The 22,666-nt window shown below is 37.7% G+C and overlaps 1 protein-coding gene across 3 annotated transcripts in view; it reads left to right on the top strand.

Annotated features, from left to right (window-relative positions):
• LOC149797233 (digestive cysteine proteinase 1-like) overlaps positions 1-22,666 on the top strand; it is a 109,513-nt gene that overhangs the window by 69,750 nt on the left and 17,097 nt on the right. Inside the window, exons 1-2 of one of the 3 annotated variants that reach the window (XM_089961931.1) lie at positions 21,911-22,047; positions 22,415-22,583. In XM_089961931.1, coding sequence (XP_089818057.1) covers positions 22,027-22,047; positions 22,415-22,583 — 190 coding nt within the window. In that variant the 5' untranslated portion in view covers positions 21,911-22,026. Of the gene's footprint in view, positions 1-21,910; positions 22,138-22,414; positions 22,584-22,666 lie in introns of those variants that run through there. The other 2 variants (XM_089961928.1, XM_089961929.1) reach the window with 2 other exon arrangements.

The following is a 22,666-nucleotide window of genomic DNA, read 5'->3' as shown; positions in this document are numbered from 1 at the left end:
TTGTTATTGATTTGGTTGCATACGGTACCGATCTATACTGCGCAGTCAACTCACAATGGCAGCTGCTTGTTCGGTTAATAACCGGACCCCTGCTGGAAGATTGTTTTTATTCGACTTTTACTTTTAATAAATCATTGCTGTTTCTCATTTGTGCTCGTAAATGTCTGTAATTTCTATTTCCGCCAGCTCAGTTTCAAAATGATTATGGTATCCTCAGTTGGTATTGAATACCGTATTCAGACTGGCTCTGTGCCGGCGCATGAAATTCTGAGTAAACACGTACTCGTGAAAGCAGTCGCAAGAGATTAATTTCCACCATATGCACCAGTTATCGATATAGCTCCGACAAGAATTCCGATTCGTGCATTTACGATGGTTGTTGCTGTCGTGATTCCAGTCAAACAAAGACCAATAGTCGCTGCCGCAACAAAAGCACAAATAGCATTGTTTGTATTTCGCGGACGCTTTAATTTTAATCTTTAAAAATGACATCATTATGCATACTAGCGTCTGGTTCTTAATACTATGTAAGAGCTATCTCTAACATGGTGTATGTGTGTAGGTTCACATTGCAGGTACAAGATCCGGATCCATCCTCCGACCACCATATCCATCACTGGATGGCATGTAGGCGGATTTCAGCATATTCTATGGCATCTTTGGATCTAACGTATCTCATTTGTATGTCCAGGGAAGCTAAGGTATTGTATACCATCAGAGCCATAGGATGAAGCGTGACCACGATGATTAGGATTAGGCACAAGTAAGCCATGTCTATATCTCTCCTATCGAAACAAACGTCCATCAGCACTACGCATTATGACGTATCAACCCTGTTGCAGCGCTTCCACAGCTTCAGCTATCTGACACAAGGCCATAATATATATCTCGTACAGATGGGGATAACTCCCAAATAAGGTGTGATTTTTGTAAGACATGGGCCGCCTGGTTCCTCGTGGCTTTGATGAGATGGTACACGCCTGGCGTCACGATGGTCTTAACAATGCTCAACGAGGTTGTGGATACCTGATCCTCGCATTGTCAAATTATTAGGTGGAATGTGGACTACTGCCATAACCTGAAGCCATTGGCGCAGCGACCGGAGCCAAGCGACGAGAGCTATGCTGACTTTCGAACCTCATTTCAGATTCTACTTAAGATAAAGTTATTTACTACCGCTTAGTTTATACAATCCTTGTCAGAGCCCAATATGTGTATTCAGCATCCTTTCGGTCCACCGCCTCAAAATACAGTAGAGCGCATCACAAATGGTTGATGATGTATGATTGATGGGCTTGGACAGTTACTTCATGGTCAATAAATTGGTAGCAAACGTTCCAAAATGGTCATTCCTAGTGTAATTATTTATTTTGCCAGTTTTGCACCTTACGATATGGAAATTTGTTCAATTTAGTGGGGACATTGGCAATTTAGGAGAACGACCCCGGGCTCACTTAACGTTCATCACTGTTTTCCCTCACAGATATTTCCATGCATTAACACAACGAAAGTATTAAGATGGCTCCGGTAGCCTCGTGGTTAGAGCGGCCGCCTTGGAGGTTACGGGTTCGAACGCCCGCCGAGTTATACCAAAGACTTATGGCAAATGGTACTAACAGCTGCTTCGCTATGCGCTCAGCATTAAGAGGTTAGTGTTAGAATTTGTTGGCCTGGTATGAGGATAATGTGATTGGGTGGGACATCATGCTACGTGTCTGCGGCATGATGCACCAGTGCTAGACATCACTATAAACTGCCACACTGCAGACATCGTAGCGATATGACTAACAAATTGTTAAAACCATGTCAAAAATTAAAATCACACACACACACAAACACGTATCCAGAGTTAATTTCCACCCTCAAGTGCGCAAGTAAACATTTGTCATACAAGATACCAAGAAATGAGGCATGCGTCAGAAGAGTTAGTAGGCTATACACTGTAGATAAGTTTGTGGGAAGATTCTGAGACATTTTGGAGGGAACTGTACATTTGCAGGACAAATGTAATGAAAACTTGATCTCTAGATCTTTAAACATGAAAAAAGATGGGATTGATTGTGGTCTTCTGGATGAAATTTATGTACATTTATAGATATTTTGGTGAAAAGTATTTTTCCATGAACAATTGATTGATAGTTACATATCCAGACAAAACTGAACGAGGAAAATATTAATGATAAATACACAGAAGGAAATTAAATTAAACAATGACAGTTTCTATTTTCAGTTCTGGTTGGAAAGTTCCTCATACTCAATTTTTCTCATTATATATATGACTAATAATAATTGCTAGTCCAGAACAGTTTATTCTTATTCATCTAATAGTGTGCAACAAGTACTAATATATGGGCGTCTGTCAATCAATAAAATAACAACTGAAAAAAAGGTAAAAACATCTTTGGAAAATGAAGGCAGCTTTACATTCTGTTTGTGTAAGTAGCTATGACACAACCCCGGAAAGAACCATCCACTCACGAGAAGCTACTGGCAAGCTTTCTCACATACCAACACTGGCCGAACCCGAGATTCGAACACACGCAGACATAGGTGAGATGGTAGTGATCCGTAACGGTGAGCGCTTTATTCCACTCGGAGCCCCACCATCTCAGGTACACACCACAGAGACTGATCTGTCATCGTGCAATCTGGCCACAGATCCTGATCTGCCATTGTTTTATCTGGCCACAGATCAAACTCCCTATTCTTTGTTCTATCAGTGACTTTAAACCAAACACAGATTAGGCTTCTTACTGTTTGTTCTACTTCCTATTTCAAGCACACACCACAGCACAGATCACAAAAAAGAACAGGGGGAAGGAAACCGGCCATGGACATATGTCTTCGGCAGGAAGCAAGACACCTGCAACTCTTAATAAATGGGAACATCGAGGAACCAGACCGCATACCTCGACAGATACTAGCAAGGAGGATCAACCCCTAATTTAAAAACAAATCTAAATAATGTTTTGCTTCAAAATTCTTTGTTAACCTTTTTCTTTTACTGAAATGTAATACTATAGACCTTTGGGGGCCATGCTTACATATATAAGCCTTTTTTTAAAAAAAAATTGGCAACTGGGGTGACACCTCAATGGTTACCAGCTGACATATCTGGGGGGCTAGAGACCAACCCAGAAATAAAAATATGTGACTTTTCAGATTACTATTATATGCAAACATGTTATCACAAACTTTGCACCTAAATGCTATATCTTCAGTGTGCATCTTCATCTGACTCTTCATGTAACTACAGACTCTAATTCGTCAAAATATTTCATCACAACCTTGATATTTCAATGGTTAATCTCCAGTAGGCGTCCTCATTTTACCTTCAAATCAACAATTCTGAATAAATACTTTGTCACAAACATCACACTTGAATGCTTTGTCGCTAATATGTGTCATAGTGTACATATTCTTATTACTAACATAAGCAATATCAACACTAGCAGCAGAGAGGGTGAACAGACCATAGAATTCCGACAAAACAAATAAAACAAACAAATAAATCATCTCGTAGAAAGGTCCAGATTTTACAAATGAACTTTCCTTGAGATGTTTATTTTTGCAATGACCGATTGTGCTAATAAAACCTCAGTTCGAAATAGTAGCTGAAAAAATAAAGTACTCTACGTGTTTATTTATTTCTTGTTTATTTTTTGACGACCAACGTTGGTAGGTACCCTCTCTGCTGCTATTAATTTACCACCATACCAAGTTTGATGAATATTTTTCAACGCGTTCTCGCTGTCGTTTTTCCTCATCTGTTTCATCTTCATCTGAATCTTCGGAATTTGTTCTATGTTTCAAGTAATATTCAAGTTCTGATGGTGGTTTTTCTATTTTTGGATTTATGTTCTTTCTGTGTTTATAATATATCATCAAACTTCTGTATCGATCTCCACCGCAATTTTTACAAATCTGATATAATCCTCTAACACCGTTGTTACAACCAACACATCTTCGTGGACCAGCATGAGGGTTTTTCTTTATAAGATAATTATGTTTCTTGCAATATTCTCCACGGCGCCTTTTGTTGCATTTATCTGTTGTTCCTTGACGTAACCACGCACAGTTGTTCATTATATTAATGATATCTATTTAATTAAATTTAATTTTATCATCACCCCTGTTACCCAAATATTTTATCAATACCCACACGATATCTTGTTCTTGGATCATGTAAATTTATTGTTATAAATCCATGCGGGGTAGCTTGCGCTCGTGAGAAGAAATTTTTGAATTTAATTATATCCATGTCACCACCACACCAGGTTTGATGAATATTTCGCAACGTGTGTGTGTCTACGCCATTAAACACAACTAAAATGTTGCAGTTGTCTCTGATCACCTTCGGAATTTGTGTATATCGTTGAGTAACATAGATCACGTCTGTATTTTTATGTCTCCCTCGGGAAAATATTCTGGCTGGATTTGATTGTTTATCTAGCATCACATCGTCGTATACAACTAAATTATTAATAAATCCGTCTATGGAATCTACGGATGGTGCTTCATCAATATCGGTTATAAACTCTATAACATCATTATCTTCATCCAGTAATCGCGCGTTTTCATTGAAATCTTTAAGTACATCATAACATCGTTGATCATTAACGGATGGTGCTACTAAATATAATTTATCCCATTTCAACCATCTCATTATCAGATTAAGTAATAATTGCGTCTTACCCGATCCAGATGGTCCTATGATAATCATTCTGATGGAGTTCGGTAGCGCAGGATGATGCTTAACTGGCTTTCGTTGCCGAGTTGCTGAGAAATCAATTATATCCATATATATTATAACATGAATTTATATTGTTTACGCTGTAAAGTTAAAACTCCAACTATTGATTTAGCTACAGTTACAACAAAAAATAAAAAAATAGCGCACGGTGGAAAATGTTCTGTATGCTGTAGAAAGAAATTTTCGTTTTTACCTAATAAGCGCGGTGGTGATATTGCTAATTTGATGTCAAAGTTTCCAGGTGCTCCATGGGCTAAATACAGCGGAGAAAAACATCTACCAGGATATAATTATTGCGGTCCTGGTACTCGACTCGATATCAGGCTCGATAATCAAGATCAACCAAAACCAGGCGAGGAACCAATAAATGCTATTGATCGAGCTTGTCATGCTCATGATGTAGCTTATAAAAGTAAAAATCTACAAGATAGGCATATTGCAGATGTAAAATTAATTCATTCATTAAATTCTATAAAAAATAAAAATATTAGAGAATCATTAGCTAATTGGTTAGTAAGATCCTCGATGAAAGGTAAATTAGCGATTGGGGCTGGTAATTAATAATGGAATCAATTTATTATTCACCGAGAGGATACTGGAGAGGCAAAGCAGCAATTGGTAAACTCGCTGATGCAGCATCGGTTAAACATTCTACTGCTAAAACGTGGTTACCTAAACAAGCAATATGGCAAATTTATCTACCACGTCCTAAACAAATTCAGTACTCGTATTTCGATGTCAGTGTTCCTAATGAAGTTCATCAAGCTGATATTCTGTTTTTACCGCATGATACTGTACGTGGAAAAACGTACAAGTACGCGCTAACCGTAGTTGATGTTGCAAGTAGATATAAAGAAGCAGAGCCGCTATCGGCGAAAACATCATCTGAAGTAGCTGATTCGTTTGAACGAATTTATCAACGAGGACTCGGACCACAAGGTGGTCTGCGATGGCCGCAGTTACTACAGGTTGATCCTGGTAAGGAATTTCTTGGTCCAGTATCATCGCTGATGAAACAACATAATACCAAAATACGACGAGGTCATACTGCAATTCACCGTGATCAAGCAATTGTTGAGCGATTTAATCGAACACTTGCTGAACGGTTATTTGGATATCAATACGCGAGGGAATTTATTCAGGATAAGAGATCTCGTGAATGGGTTGCAAGATTACCAATCGTGATAGCTGCATTAAATAATGAAATCACACGAACAACCAACATGAAACCCATTAGCGCGGTCACAAAAAAAAATATACCAACACAACGAAAAGATGCTGGAAAACAAAAAATATTAGGTGATGTCACAGTCAGATATTTATATGAGCCTGGTGAACTTGAAGGTGGTAGCGCGAGAGCAACTGATCCTATTTGGAGTGTTACCACACACAAAATATCTACCGTGACAAGATCCACTGGAAGAAATGTAGGCGTTTCCAGACCTGCAATCTACAGATTAGATTCTGCTGCTCCTCAACGTGGATTTACACGTGAACAACTACAAATAATTCCCGCGGATACACAACTACCACCGCGATCACTCCGGTGATTTCGATCACTTAACTAGCACTAGTGCCAGCACCCAAGGCGCTAGCGCCTCTACGTCGATTACATTCGAGACAGGTTAACATGGTATTTTCTCGTGTATGACCGCGACTATTATCTTTTCTATCTACGGTGAATTGTCTTGAATCATTACTCGAATATCGCCATAACATTATACAATTACAACTGGTGCAATGATTGTTCTGCTGCTGTTTTAACTCAATAATAAATTCAACATCAAGATCAAAGTCGCGTTTATTTTTTTTGTCAGATTGTTTGTATCCGATTAATTTTTTTCTTATTATATCATCATCGATGATGTTAAATTTATCAACGATTTCAGGAATTATGATTCTACGTAATTGAGATATATTTCTGACCCTCGATACCGCTAAATAAACTAAATTTGACCACTCGATGCGATCGTCTACAATCCAGACTCGTGTATCAGAAATAGTTAATCCCTGTGACGAGTGGATCGTCATAGCGTATCCTAACACCCATGGAGATTTGTCAGCGCGTAATGCATCTTCGACCACACTGATATCGACGGCGACAATATCATTTAATACGAGATTCTGTTTCCTTGACTCTGTCTGTCCTGGAATATCAACATTAATATTCTGTTTTCGTGTATCTGATGGTCTATAACACAACGGTACGGGTAGTTCTGAATATTGTTCTTTATGCAGTTGAAATAACTGCTGTTGTAAAGCGTCTCTGATTATTTTTCTACTTGCTACGATCAAATCGGTGGGTCTCCATGAGTTCAAAAAATCACTCATTGATGTCTCTGAGATCACTCCACGTATTATTTCACACTGAATTTTGTTTGATTGTAATCTGATTAATTTTTTAAACTCCTTCAAATTTGCATCAAGAGCTCTATGATCATCATCTATTTCTTCGTAATAATCAACGAAATTTTTTAACCAGTCATGTGGAGATGGTCCAACAAAAGGCGGAGGTTGACCATGATCGCCACACATTATTATGGCGGTATTTTTCGTCAACAACCAATCAAGAAACATTTTTAATGTATCCAATGAGACCGTGCATATCTCATCCCAAATAATTATTTTAGGTATATATTTTTCCCCCATCCGTTGAGGAGTCCATGTATCCCCGCGCCACCGAAAGAAACTATGATACGTGCACGATTGTGCTTGCCGTTGTTTCATCTCGCGTGCAAGTCTATGTGTGGGTGTCAGCACGATCATATCTGAATTTCTAAAAACATTAATCGCTCGAGTCGTTTTGCCGCATCCACCAGGTCCATTGAGATATACTGTCTTATATCTGGTTATTGGATCACTCAACGATGGTGCCTTCGACATTTCTGATATTTTATTACCCTCACGATAAACATCTCTCACTGGAACATCTGCTGATTCTGTGTAATTGTGTAATAGTTCCTTTTTTATTCTCCACGAACCCCATCGTTCATCATTACTTGTAAATTTCATAACAGGTTCTAAATATTTACTTGAAATATAAAACGAATCTGTTGCGACTCTGACTGCGGTCTCAGGAAATCTATTAATCATCGATAATAAATTTATAGAAACATAAGCCAACATGGAAGATCTTAGATGAGTATATTGTGGGGATACGTCATTTATGTAACTAACGATCGTACCTAATTTTGTTCCGTCGGATAAATAAACACTCTCTCGATTTACAAATGTATTTTTCGCCGTTGTATCAGCGATTATAAAATCGTACTCGGCATCATCTAAAATTAATCGTGCGTGATGTCTTTTATAATCATATGCACCACCTTGAGTAAATTTACCTATAATTTTTCTACCGAGATCTTTTGCGGTTTTGAGTCTATTAGGAATATCATCCTTAAACTCGCTGATAACTTCAGAATCTGACATGGGCAACCAAACTTTGGTCTGTGCATGATATGATATAATTGCCTCACTGACCACCAACGATGTCAGTATCATACAATCTAGCATATATCGCAACAAAACTATAGGTGCCCAACGTTTTTCACAAAAATGTCTGCCAAACCAAACATAACAAATCTTGTGAAGATTTTCGTTAAACTCGAACGACTCAATACAGGCGAATCCAGTCAGATCAAAATCAGGTAATGGTCCATTAATTGCCACTCGCGTCATCTCGTTTGTAGGGTGACCAAATCTTTCAAAGTACGTAGAACAATCTCCGTATCCCAGAAAACTTCCTGGATAACATGCAACCATATCAACCGAAATAACATCATTGTAATTGTATTTGGTATTCCATAATCCGCCATGTCCATATTCGACGCAACTTGCACGTACGTCCTCGAGTAAATCAAATCGTGTTGGTTTCCATGAATTTCGTTCTCTGGCGAAATGAGCCGCAACAGATGGAACGGTAAAACAATTAGTTAGTAATTTGTCAGTATTTTCCGCGTGCTTGCACTGTAAAAACGTCGCAAGATTTTTCATCTCGTCATGGAGGGATTCTGTGCGATATATTTCACCGTTCGGTTTGACAAACTGATCAAATTCACCCTCCTCATTACTTTTGAATAACCATACCGATACAGGATCGGTTTTACTTATTTCGTTGATAAAATCAAACATACTATCTGCCACAGATAATTCTGTGGGGTAAAATCTAACAGTTCGATCACGTGGAAATATTGTTACTGCGTTAGTCCATGCGTGCGCGTTATGATCGATAATATTTATTGGAGCTCCTTTCGATTTATATTTCGACTGGTACAGTACTTCTCCCGTTATTGTCGCCACAGTTATTGGAAATTTTAATATTTTTCCTAACTCAGCAACATCTTTTATTGTAGCACCGGTATCCTTAACTGAATCAGCCCACGAGTTTATTTTTTCACGCCTTAAATCAGTTAATCCATTTCCACGCATCGCGTTTGTAAAGTGTTCTATTACTCGTTCAGCCACACAATTTAACCTTGAAAATTTCATCGGCGCTAGTTTATCAACGTTGGGTTTTTTATTTATCTCATAAATTCCATAAATAACTGCTGTTACAGGATAGGCTCGTTCATAATACGGTTTATCAATACCTGTCAGTAGACCCGGTCTGGAATTTTTACTTAATATGATAGTTTTATTATTACCAAGGACAGGATCATATTTGTCACGGATAATCCAACTATCTGTTTCTGTTAATACAATAAATTTTACTCTGAAGAAATATTTTTGATTGCCCTCGTATTCAGCGATGTAGTTAATGATAGTTGCCGCTCGCTTGTCGTTCATTGTGGCGTCCTTGACGGAGTCAGTGCGTATAATCTTGAACGTTGACCATGTATGAGATGCACCATCCGTGTAAAATTCTTTCTTAGCGTCATGAATTTTCGAGATCAAACTTTTATTTTTCGGATCAACCAGATCTCGCACTGGCAAGTCAGAAGATAATCTGTCAAGGTTGAATTTATACTTAACAGGCCTAGTTTGGGATAATCTCTCAAACTCGTTCATATAATTAAAACAAATATTTAAATAAAGAAAATTATATATATACAATGTCTCAATGCAGATGGTTGATGATCGGCTCAGTAAATCGATGCAACAAATCCTGTAGAAAGGAATTTTGTTGGATGCACTCACAAAACATACGACGAGGAAGTCTAGGACCAATACCATGTCTACGGTGTGGTATTGGAGTGCGAGGAAAGACAGAATTATGTGGAAAGTGCGGCGGGAAACGGTTCAGAGAGCTCAAAAGATATTATGACAAAAAAAATAATAGCGGTGAAAACGCTATAAAATCCGTGAAGGATTATATATCAAGATTTCAGACAAACAATGATTTAAACATATAATATTATTATAATGGAGCAAAATATATTTGTCCCACATCCTGTCATAACAAACTATGAATCAAATATTAATGGTGTCATCAGACGCTGCAAGTTGAAGAGACCGGTTGGTTATGTTTCTAATACTGGCTATCTTAGATTTGTAGTTGGAAAGAAAAATTATCATTGTCATCGTTTCACATACGAGTGTCACAAGGGTTTGATCAAAGACGGTCTTGTTATTGATCATATTGACGGGGACACTCAAAATAACTCCCTACACAACCTTCGTGTTGTCACTCGAAGCGTGAACTCTGCATGTGGTAATACAGGAAGATGTAAGACAATCGGAAAGAGGGCGGTAATTTCTACAAACATAGAAACCGGTGAAGAAATTATGTTTCAGTCTATGAACGCTGCTGCGACATATTTTGATATTGACTCGCGTGTGGTAAAATACGTCGCAGATAATATAACCAGATCTACTTTCTCGAAAAAATATAAACAGAAAATTACATTTCAGTATCAATAACTATCATCACCACATTATTAACTATCATCACCACATTATTAACTATCATCACCACATTGAATTAATTTTTTTAATTTATGTCACAGTAGGTCCTCCATACACTACTGAATTTTTGATTTAAGGGGAGATTACTTTGTAATATATAGTTTTCTTCGTAGATGGTTGGTTTTTTATGATCGTAATTAGTCAGTTTAACTAATTACATCGTATAGTGCCGACGAACCTAACTCATTAGACTCATAAGTATTATTTATGGTTTTTAAATATTTCCCCATCATACAAAAGATAATATTATTGATCCGTAGGAAGCTGTGTGTAAACAGAAACCGTTACTCATTGTAATTGACCTGCAGTTGTGTCTTCACTGAACTTACAATTCTGGAAAGTTCTTTGACTGGTGCATTAATGATACTGTTATTATTGATTTTCGGTCTGCTACAAATACAGAAACTATTATTCAGAAACTGTTATAAATACAGAAACTATTATTCAGAAACTGTTATAAATACAGAAACTGTTATAAATACAGAAACTATTATTCAGAAACTGTTATAAATACAGAAACTGTTATTATTCAGAAACCGCTACAAATACAGAAACTGTTATAAATACAGAAACTGTTAAATACAGAAACCGCTACAAATACAGAAACTGTTATTATTCAGAAACCGCTGTTTAGTGTAAATATTGGTTCCTTAGCTATATATTAACTTCCGAAACATATGTTCGTAACAATGTTTGATAGCTCGATCAGTATGGTATTGGACTGTGACGCTCGCGGTCCAGGATCAAACCCCCATGGCTGACAATTTGTCGGTGGTGCGCATAATTGCGATTTTTATAATAGTGGGGGGAACCGCAAGAACCCCTCCGCTCAGCAAATTCACAACCACAATATTGACTTGTGGTTGATACATATTTTCGTATCACCCACTGGATTAATTATTGTGGGTGTGATTTTGCTGAGCGTATATGTTTGTATTGTCCTTAGTTAGTGCCGTTTCATTCATAATCTGAGCTCGCTAATACACTCGATAGGGGCTCTTCATTCATTGTATATAACCATTTCATTGTATATAACCATTTCATTGTATATATGTCCGATAAACTTGGTAGATTGCGGTGGCAAGCTACGAGTTTAATGAGGACTGTGCTGTCCTTGTGCTGTCCTTAGTTAGTGCCGTTTCATTCATAATCTGAGCTCGCTAATACACTCGATAGGGGCTCTTCATTCATTGTATATATGTTATATGTATGTCCGATAAACTTGGTAGATTGCGGTGGCAAGCTACAAGTTTAATGAGGACTGTGCTGTCCTTAGTTAGTTATATGTTATGTGTATATCCTCTAAACTTGGTAGATTGCGGTGGCAAGCTACGAGTTTAATGAGGGTTGTGCTGTCCTCCCTCTTGGGCCTCTAGACCGTTGTTTGGCGGGTTAGGGGCTCTCGTAGAGGGAATATTTGCCTAATGAACTTGGTAGATTGCGGTGGCAAGCTACGAGTTCTTGGTTGTGCTGTCCCTGAAACATCCCGACGAACTCGCTAATACACTCGATAGGTGTTCTAGGGATATTTTTTTTATTTTAAAGATTTATATATTATATAATGAACCATGAAAATATCAATGATGTAATTGTCGCTATTAAAAAATTAAAAAAAGATGGAATTAATATATCTGATGAACTTAATCCTGAAAAAATAGTTTCTGACTTTGAGATTTTACAAGAACGTAAAACCATGGGGACACACACACTATCATCTGAATACAGTCTCATGAAACGGATTCAATCGGCAATGTTTCAGTCGCTAGCTACCGTAGAAGATGATCATGTGAAGGAGTTCGTTCCTCTTTCTACCGCCGTAGAAAGAATTAAGTCGTTATTATCCCACGAGTATGAGGCAAAGAAAACGATTAGTACCCGCATAAGACAATTAAGAAAAATTATGTTAGATCGTGAAACGATCCAAGGTAACTTCGTTACTGATGAAACGATCCAAGGTAACTTCGTTACTGATGAAACGATCCAAGGTAACTTCGTTACTGATGAAACGATCCAAGGTAACTTCGTTACTGATGATAATGAAAATGAAAGTTTTGGTAACTGGGGTCCATGTCAACGCTGACCACGTGTATTGGTAGTCAAAATCAAGAAAGTTCTAACCTTGTCAAATTTGTTCCTAATAAATTTTATTTATTAATAATATTATTTTTACTGAGGATTTATTTTTTTTTTACTAAAATCAAGAAAAATGCACAAATTACTTGATTCTGACGGGGTAGTTGGTAGTCAAAATCAAAGAAAAATGCACGAACTACTTGATTTCTGACGGGGTAGTTGGTAGTCAAAATCAGGAAAATTGAGCAATTTCGTTGTATTTTAGTATAAAAAAAATAAAAATCTCAGTAAAAATAATATTATTAATAAATAAAATTAATTTATAATAAATAAAATTTGTTAGGAACAATTTGACAAGGTTAGAACTTTCTTGATTTTGACGGGGTAGTTGGTAGTCAAAATCAAGTAGTTCGTGCATTTTTATGTTTCTGAGGGGGTAGTTGGTAGTCAAAATCAAGTAGTTCGTGCATTTTTATGTTTCTGAGGGGGTAGTTGGTAGTCAAAATCAAGTAATTTGTACAATTTCAGTAAAAATCAGGAAAATTAATAAATATTATTTTTTTTGTGATAGAAATTTTAATTTTACTTTCATCGACTAGCTTTTTTAGTTGCCTAGGCCTTAGTTGCCTAGGCCTTAGTTGCCTAGGCCGATTAATTTGTACCAAACACAAATTTGTGCCAGTAATAATAAAATATTTTTTTAAGTTGATCGAATTTGAGTCTGATCTCTGTTACAAATGTTCTTCTAACTGTTAAGAAATCCTCGCGTGTAAAACCCTCCTCCACATGAAGATCTACGACAAAAGTCCTTACGACGGAAGTCTTTACGACTTTACATACAGATTTATTACAAGCTCTTCTTCACGTATGTCAATTAAGCGATTAAGGTGGTCTGTGAGTTTAAAATTGATTCGTGTTAACATATTATTGTGACACCGCAAATACACGGGATTAGTTGGTTCTTGCACGATTAAATTTCCAGGGGGAACTTGTGGTGTGAACGTGTACAGGATGTATCCTTGTTGAGCTTGATTTGATCTTCCGAGATCTATTTGATAGCTGCCATCGATTACGTCACAAACCAGATTGACCGCGACCGTCGGTGTTATATTAACGATCCGCGGAGATACGTGTCTTCCGCCGCCATGTGGATCATTATCATATCTGAGAACAGTTGGATAAGGTGCTAGTTTTCTCCATGCATGGAGTATTTTAGGAAAAAACTCATCAATGACATCACTGACAGATTTTCTTAACTCGGTTACACTATACCCGGGAAATTTATAATTCGGTACATCGGCTTCTGTTAATTTATATTTTTCTAACCATTTATATGCATCAAATTTTTTAAATGATCCTAAACTAACCATCGCTTGAACTATTCGGTTATTAAAATATTCCATATCTGATATAAGCTGATTTAATATTTCCACACGCGTGATGATTTTTTCACGCAATGACGCTGATATGTCAAACATATGTTCGTTAAAATATTGATTTAGTTGATCTAGTTGTTTTTTACATTCTTGATTGATTTCCTGAAAATATTCAATAATATCACCTCGATGAAGACCAAAAACATGTCCTGTTTCCCCCTCCCGACTTAGAAAAGTCCATGCCTCCATGGAGTCGTGAAAGAGAAAATGGCTAAATATTAATTTATTTTTAAAAATACGTAGTTTTTCCCCGTATGATGGATTAATTTCATGATATGATTGTCTATCCGTGACATAATCAGACTTTTTCGGTTCTGGTGGTCCTTCATGCACCGGGGGAACATCCGGCCATCCTAGTACGGATCTGATTGAAGATTTATAAATATCAACGGCATAATCAGGCGAGTTTATTTCAACCGTCGAGGACAACGTCGGCTCATGAACGTTTATTGATATTTTTGATTCCTTTCCCGTTATTGATTTTATTCTACGCGCAAATTCCTCACTGATTTGTTCGACCTCGTAACTGCCGGTTGGTATTCCAACAACAACCCAGTCAGGTGTTCCATCGGGTTTGTTCTTGTTAGTAAATACTAGCGAATTATTTGCTGGTGTACCATTAAATGATTTTGATCTGATATTTGGCCAGCTGTAATATACCCGTAATTGTGCTAGTGCTATTTCTTTTACTGGAATTGCAGTAGGAAAATTAACACTAAATTCAGGATTAATTGAACTTACCGAGATCATCGTTATCTTTGGCGGAGTTGTGTTGGTCACGATCTGCTGGAGTAATTCTGTCATTATTGATACTTGTATCTTTAATACCGATACCTTCATCGTATATTTTGGTTATCATTGAAAATTCGAAATCAGATATAATTCCATCACTGAGACTCGCTGATAACAACGAGGATAATTTCGAGTATGCTACCGTCGCTGTATGTAATTTTATTTTGTAATCGGATAATTTTTCGTTCGTACAAGTACATATTTTTTTTGTGATGATACCAAGCACACCTGCAATAGTTGTTGCTGCTGAAATACAGATAGTTACAGCTACTGGTGCCATCGTTGTCAACGCTGATAATATTACACCGGTTCCAGCAACAACAGCGGATACTGAATAAACAATCACATCAACGATAACCAATCGTCGTCGATATTTTTTTACTTTTACTGTATATTGATCGACTTGATCTTTTAGCGTCGCCTGCCATTCACGCGCTTGATTGTATCTGTATTGTGCACCGTCCATATATTTTTATGCAGTAAACAATTGAGGTGTTTCAGCTACAAATTCCAAACACCACCAGTAAGATGTTGCGGTTAATTCCTTATCAGCTGCTTCCAGCATAAATACTTCTTCGGTTCCGCTATTTAATACAACAGATACAACCCCGGAAAACCTGTCGGTGGAATGACGCCATGGATACGTTGTAAATATGTAAAATTTTGCAGCACTAAACACAGACAGCCTGTACACGCCAGTGACTGTTGCGGTATATTTGAAAGAATTATTCTGCTGCGACCATGTTGCAAATCCCGATGATACTGTGCATACGATGTTTGTGATATGCCCGGGAGTTATTTCAGCTGGAATTTTAATCAGATTGGTTTTATTGATAATCTCAGGAATTCCCGCTACGATGTCTAGTTGTGTTCGTTTGATCGTGTCTAGGTTACTTTTGATATCAGAAAGTTTTATATCGATGACGGAAGGAGTTCCAAAGAACTTATTTATGGAATCATCGGTTTTCTGAAAATTTCTTCGAAGCCTTGTAAACGCGCCCGTATGAACGTCATACTCGGCCCGTAGCGTGGATAGTTTTCCATCCACGTCGTCGACGTATAGTTTGTTTGCGACGTCGTTGTCAGATTTTGGAGCTGTTACAGCTACTATTTTGTTCCCGTTCATGCTAAGTTCACCTGTCATCGTGTCACCGGTGTTTCTCACGCGATTAGCAACACTTTTTGCAATTTCATCTCTGATGGTTTTAAGTGACATACTTGAATCTCTGATTCTACCACCGTCAGTAAACACGGGAATATTATCCGTAACTGCACCAAGTACTCGCCGGACTATATCATTCCATTTGATATTGCTGGTTTTTAGTTTACCATATCGATCTTGAAAAATAACAACTTCATCTGGGTCAACTCCAGCCAGGTTCATGATATCAGCGAGGTCATCTTTAGTCGCATACTTTGACAGATCAACGTCGGATTTTATTTTCTTAACGCGTGAAGATCTTCCGTAAATGTCAACCATTTATAATAAGATCCGTTGTTTAAAATGCTTTACGCGCAACATATCGGTTGCTTGTATAATCGTGCGCGACTTTATGTGGCGGCTTGGATGATTTTGATATTGCGTCGAGTACATTAATTACTTCACGGCCGCATATTGGCGGATCTGTCATTGTTTGTGTGGGTAGTGTTGAATACCAAACTTTATAACCGCTAGTTGTTGCGTGGAGTGGTGCGACATACTTGATAAATTCAACAGGTGGAGCTAACCCGTACGAGTCAAAATAAACAATTCCACGCGGGTCAACCGCGTATGATACCCAATGAGTACCGGGTCCGGAACGTTTGTCAAGATTAATAATCCCTGTTTCTAGTTTGTTTGGTTGTTTCGGTAATTGATCTCGCATAAAAACACCTCTAAAGGCAGATATTTTTAATTTTTTAGCAGCATCAAGTAAATCAAAATTTGATGCTGGAACGTCTAACGAAATGACCCTGGAAGCCTTAGGCCTCTCCCCCAACGAGATCCCGGTAATCTTAGACCGCGCCCCTTTTTTTTGTATCCCCGCCCTGTTGCTTTCTTTAGTGCCATTCCAGCGGCTGTTCCAACAGCACCTAACGCGGCCGCTTTTGCTACGGCTGGAGCAGCTGCAGCTATTAATGCCGGAATGGCCGCAAGAAGTGGAAATATACCACCCGTTTTAACCATGTCTTTGATGGCGCTCGGGGAGAGATGGAATTGAACTCTAGTTTTTGATTCTAGGGCTTTATTGAAATGTTTAATCTGATTATTTGTCAACGATAATTTGTTTGGACCACCACTAATATGATCTCGTTTTAGTGATATTTTAGTTCCGCATTTGTTGGCGGTTTTTGATTGAAGCTTTTTTACCTGACCCGGGGTCAGAGTAACATTAACATGACTATACGACATTTTTATATAAAATATATTTTTCTAAATAACACGATTAAAGATTTTCCACCGGTGCATCAACGACCCTCATTCGACCACTACCACCTTCAAGTAACATGGCCTTGTCGCTAAGTATGACCGCGATCGCTCTGTAAAAGGCACCACCAGCTGGTGGGTTAGTAACATGAGCTCGAAAGTGTATATCAACAACAGATTGTTTGGATAAATCAAGATGTTCTAGTGAAAAATAATAAATCGGATATAGACCTGTAAAATCTAGTTGTGATATTTGCAACCCGGTATCTATATTTTGATCACGTCCCATGAATGACATTAAACGATGATATGCGCGCGCTACATGATTTTGTGCATAATTTAGTTGTATATCCTCGGCTGGTTCTTGATGTCCATTTATCCGTAAAGAAACTTCACTAACTCCAAGGTTATCAAATATCATATGTGATTGTTGTTGATTATTTATCCTAGCATTATTTTGTAGTGCAATAAAAATATGTCGTGGTGCAGAAACACCCTGTTGTGATGCTATATGCCATGTAAATAAACCATTAATATTGCTTTGAGCAGCATCTGTGGTTACTGTTAACCATGATAGCAATGATTTACCACCTTGATCCATAAAAGATAGTAATTTTTGTTCCTCAGTAATAGATGGAGTCATTACTGGCATCCACAATGAAAGTTTTGTTATATCTACTTTACCAGCATCAGCAACACCAGCACCTCGCCAGATTGCATCATTATCATTACCTTTTCTTACGAGCACAATTGTGTGTTTAGCTCCAAAGATGACTTTTCTAACATTTCTGCAAAACCCAAAGATGTGAGATAATGGAATTGCACACGAAAAATTTCTATTATCTCCTGACAGCGCTGCTCGGCGTGCTGCAAACCCTAAGTTGTAAGTCGGGGCAATATCTTTTATGATTTCAAATTCAGCAGCTGGTCTACCTTCACGGTCTGGGTTGGCAGCTTCTGCCTGATTATCAACTGCAGTAGCCCTTGGCGTGTATAACTTGATATACTGATTATGGTTAGCGTTGTCGGTGATATCTTTAGCGAACATCATTGTTGGACCAGCTGATCTTGTAAAGTCGTCAGAATATCTCGCCATACCAATTATTGTTGTAGCAACATCAACATCCTTCTGAACTGATTCAATATTTTTTCCATCAATCATGTATGTGGCGCTATCAAACAACGCCATAATCCCGTTGTTGACAAAACCAACACGCAGATTGGCACCATATGCCGTATCATCCCCCTTTACAAGTCTACCTTCTACTTCAATAAACGCTTCAGCGGGCAAGAAATATCTACTTGTATCATGAACCTGTAATTCGATTCTCCCCTGATGATTTGGTTGTCTTGCGTCATAAGAATAAAACTGATAATCACGTACTGACTCGTACTTAAGGACAGGTGCCTCCATATCAAATGCTGGGTCTGATTCGCGCCTGAACATTTTTATTATAGTTACCATTTTTCCAAATGATAATCATCGTCGACGAAGACCGCTTCCTGCTATTAAATTTGCTGTTATATTTTTTTCTGCTTCTTCAGATATCGCCGCTAGTTTTTGATTTGCAGCCTGATTTATTATTTTACTAACATCTGCAGGCATCACCTCAGTACTTGCCAGTTTCACCGGTGGTTGTTGTTTTCGTCGCAATAATCGTGCTAGTCTTTCCTTGATCGCCGAGAACGCCTTACCAGCAACATTGACAATTGCACCAGGAGCTTTATCACGAACAATATCAATAGCCTTCATCGATAATTGTTTTGCTACAGGTGCTACTTTGGGAGCTATCCTCGTGAATAATCCCCGAATGACATCACCAAGTCCATTTCCGTAAATTGCTTCATAGATTGGTAATCGTGAGTTTACCGCTCTAACCTGTGTGGGTTTACGATGATTATCATGCACAATCATCTTATTTTATTTACCATTTATCTAACAACTAGTCATCAACGAGCTCATCAATAAGTTCTCGGTAAACGCCAATATCCATGATACCACCTTGAAATAGTCGCCGACAAATATCAGCTGCTTCATTGGTTATTTCTGGTGAATTATTTCCGGCACGTTTTCCTCTTTTGAGAACTTCTAACCGTGATACGTCATTGATGATATTATCAGGACATAAACCAGATCCTGTTTTAGGTTCATCTTGAGGTGTTTTAAATACTGGTGGTTGCATTACCGGAGGAAGTACTTCAGCGGTGTCCGGGGGTGAGTCACCTTCTCGAAATCCATGTGGTGAACCTGTCGGTGTAAATGTCATTTTCGGTGCAGAAATTTTCTTCGAGAAGGGTGATTTAAGTGACTTTTTAGCCTCTTTAATTTTCGACATCAACCCTTGCTGTGGCGAAGAAGATTGTTGTTGTTGTTCTATTTGTTGCAGAGGTGGAGGAAGCTGATACTGGAAGGACTCTCCTTGTTTTGGTTGTTCCCGTCCCCCTCTAAGTCTTTCTACTTCTTCTTTAAGTCTTTTAAATTCTTGACCTCTAGCTTGTTTTCTGTTGTAATATACGCGATATATCCATTTAATGAAATTATCATCACTTGTTTTTTCATAAAAGGGTTTTAAAAAATTAGATTTATTAGATATATTTTTTAATATCATCTCAGGTAATCTCTCTCTTTCAGTGTTTCTAATTTCCTCAACAACTCCTTCGTTAAATCTTGCAATTAATCTTAAGCTCTCTTCTGCTGTTTTGGGTTCAGATGCAAGTTTTTTTCTCACATCGGCGACTTCAGCACGAAGTTCTCCAATATCTTCAAGTATTTCCTCATCAACAGGTGGAGGTTGAGCTGCGGCTATGTCAGTTGGAAGGTCTCGTAAAATCTTCTTTGCTTTTTTAGTTCTCGCTGCTATTTTTTCAGCCTGCGCTGCAGTTTGTTCTAATACCGGAAAAATACCCTTTTTCCTCTTCTCATCTTCCTCCGCAATATCTCCCCATATAGTTTTTTCAACAGCCGATGCAGCTTTCTTAGTAGCTGCAGTGACGGGTTTAAATAGTTTTTTAGTGTCTTCTTCGTACTCAACTTTTGATTCTTGCTGCGCTTGCAGATTTTTTCTAAATGAGTCTCTGACAGGAAGAAATTTTTTAATTGTTTCTAATCGTTCTCGTGCTGTTCTTGCAGTATGAGATTCTAGATGTATCATTTTATTATAACATAATAATTTAATTAATATCAGCAGAAGAGGAATACAGAAGTTTGATGAACTATTACAGAAAAAGAAAGAACATAAATCCAAAAATAGAAAAACCACCATCAGAACTTGAATATTACTTGAAACATAGAACAAATTCCGAAGATTCAGATGAAGATGAAACAGATGAGGAAAAACGACAGCGAGAACGCGTTGAAAAATATTCATCAAACTTGGTATGGTGGTAAATTAATAGCAGCAGAGAGGGTACCTACCAACGTTGGTCGTCAAAAAATAAACAAGAAATAAATAAACACGTAGAGTACTTTATTTTTTCAGCTACTATTTCGAACTGAGGTTTTATTAGCACAATCGGTCATTGCAAAAATAAACATCTCAAGGAAAGTTCATTTGTAAAATCTGGACCTTTCTACGAGATGATTTATTTGTTTGTTTTATTTGTTTTGTCGGAATTCTATGGTCTGTTCACCCTCTCTGCTGCTACACTTAAATCTGCGGCGGTTTCGCTTTAAAGCTTCACCAGACTGAATTCAAATTATTATTTACGTCATTGAATACATTATTTGATAACATTTACGGCTAAAACTTACCCAAGTCTAAACGTGCCTTGGCAGTAAATCACCCAAATCAAAACGTACAAAAGTCAAAGTGTACTACCTGGGCTGAAACGTACCCAAGTGTCAGAACTTGCTCAAGTATCAAAACGTACTCAAGTGAAAGTGTTACCGTACTAAAATATTACCGATTTCTGCGATTGGTTACAACATAAATTATAATAGTTGTTGTAGTTTACCCACCAAATAAAAAAAGAAATCCTGTATTATCACAGGCATAAAGAGAACCATGATAGTTTTGGCCAGTTAGGTCTCGAAAAGATGATCAATGCAGTTGATCACCTAGAATCATCAGTGATAATTTTATTCTGGGTCTCTTCTTGTTAAATACGAACGATATAAAATTAAACTTTTACATTAGTCAGATGAACTAAAACAAAACACGGTTACACACCTGCAATAATCCGTCTACATCCAAATTAACTTACGGCAACTTTTGATCCTAAGCAGCTTTTAAATGATGCTGCCAGTATCGTAACTATTTGACTCAAGTGCTGATTGAAACGTTTAAAAAATAAAGCTCCATGCCCAATAATCGTATTGAGATAGGTGCGCTTGCAGCTGCTCGCCGGTAGCTGAATAAAATAAAATTGTTACATTAATCTAATTTAGCGCTTACGACAAGTGAACTGAAAATGTATGCTGACACACCTGGAAAATCCCACCTACATAGAATTTAATTTTTTGTTCTTTATTTATCCCAATAGCACGCACTGTAATTTGAATAATACGAAGGAGTACGTGAGCAGGTATTCAACTATTATGACAAATCTAACTGATTCCGACTAGCTCCATTTTTTAAAAGGGGTGTAATTCTAAATAATTGGCCAATCCCGACATTTGCAAGGTAGAATCATCACGACCCTACGTGTTTGAGGAAGAGGATATGAAATTCTGTGAATGCGAGGTAAAGTTTCTAACAAGGAAACTGTCTCAGTATATAACCATGCCACCATATCTGGCAGACATTATTCCCACTACTCTCACTCCAAACAGGGCAAGTAGTTCTCTCTCTCTCTCTCTCTCTCTCTCTCTCTCTCTCTCTCTCTCTCTCATATAGCACAGACAAATCTACCAATCAGGATGCAGCACACACATTTATGGCAGCAAATCATCTGATATGTTTTTATTCCATTTAATTTTTCTTTTCTAGTATGATTGTTTTACATTTATCTCATTGGAAACGACCATGATGAATACGTCTAGGTCATTATTTTTCAGAACATTTCGTGATGTGAAGCCATTTAACTCGCATCAAATATTCTTCTTTGCAGTCCATGATGTTCAGCCTGATTGTTCTTCAGATGTTGGCTAGTTCGGTTCTGTCCGCCCCTGGACCCGAGTTCATCTCTTTGTTCGAAACCGTTCAGATGAGAAATGAGACAATTAGACTGTCATACAAGCCATATGAAAACACATGGATCGAGTACAAGAAAGATTATGGTAAATTGGTTTTCTTTATTATTATGCTAAAGAAAGACTTCCGCAGAAAATATTAGTCTTATTCATACCTTCCTTCCATTCTG

Source organism: Sinohyriopsis cumingii, chromosome 6 (genome assembly GCF_028554795.1).
Source record: "Sinohyriopsis cumingii isolate HCF-2022 chromosome 6, ASM2855479v2, whole genome shotgun sequence".
NCBI lineage: Eukaryota > Metazoa > Mollusca > Bivalvia > Unionida > Unionidae > Sinohyriopsis > Sinohyriopsis cumingii.
This window is presented reverse-complemented; position numbering and strand designations above follow the sequence as displayed.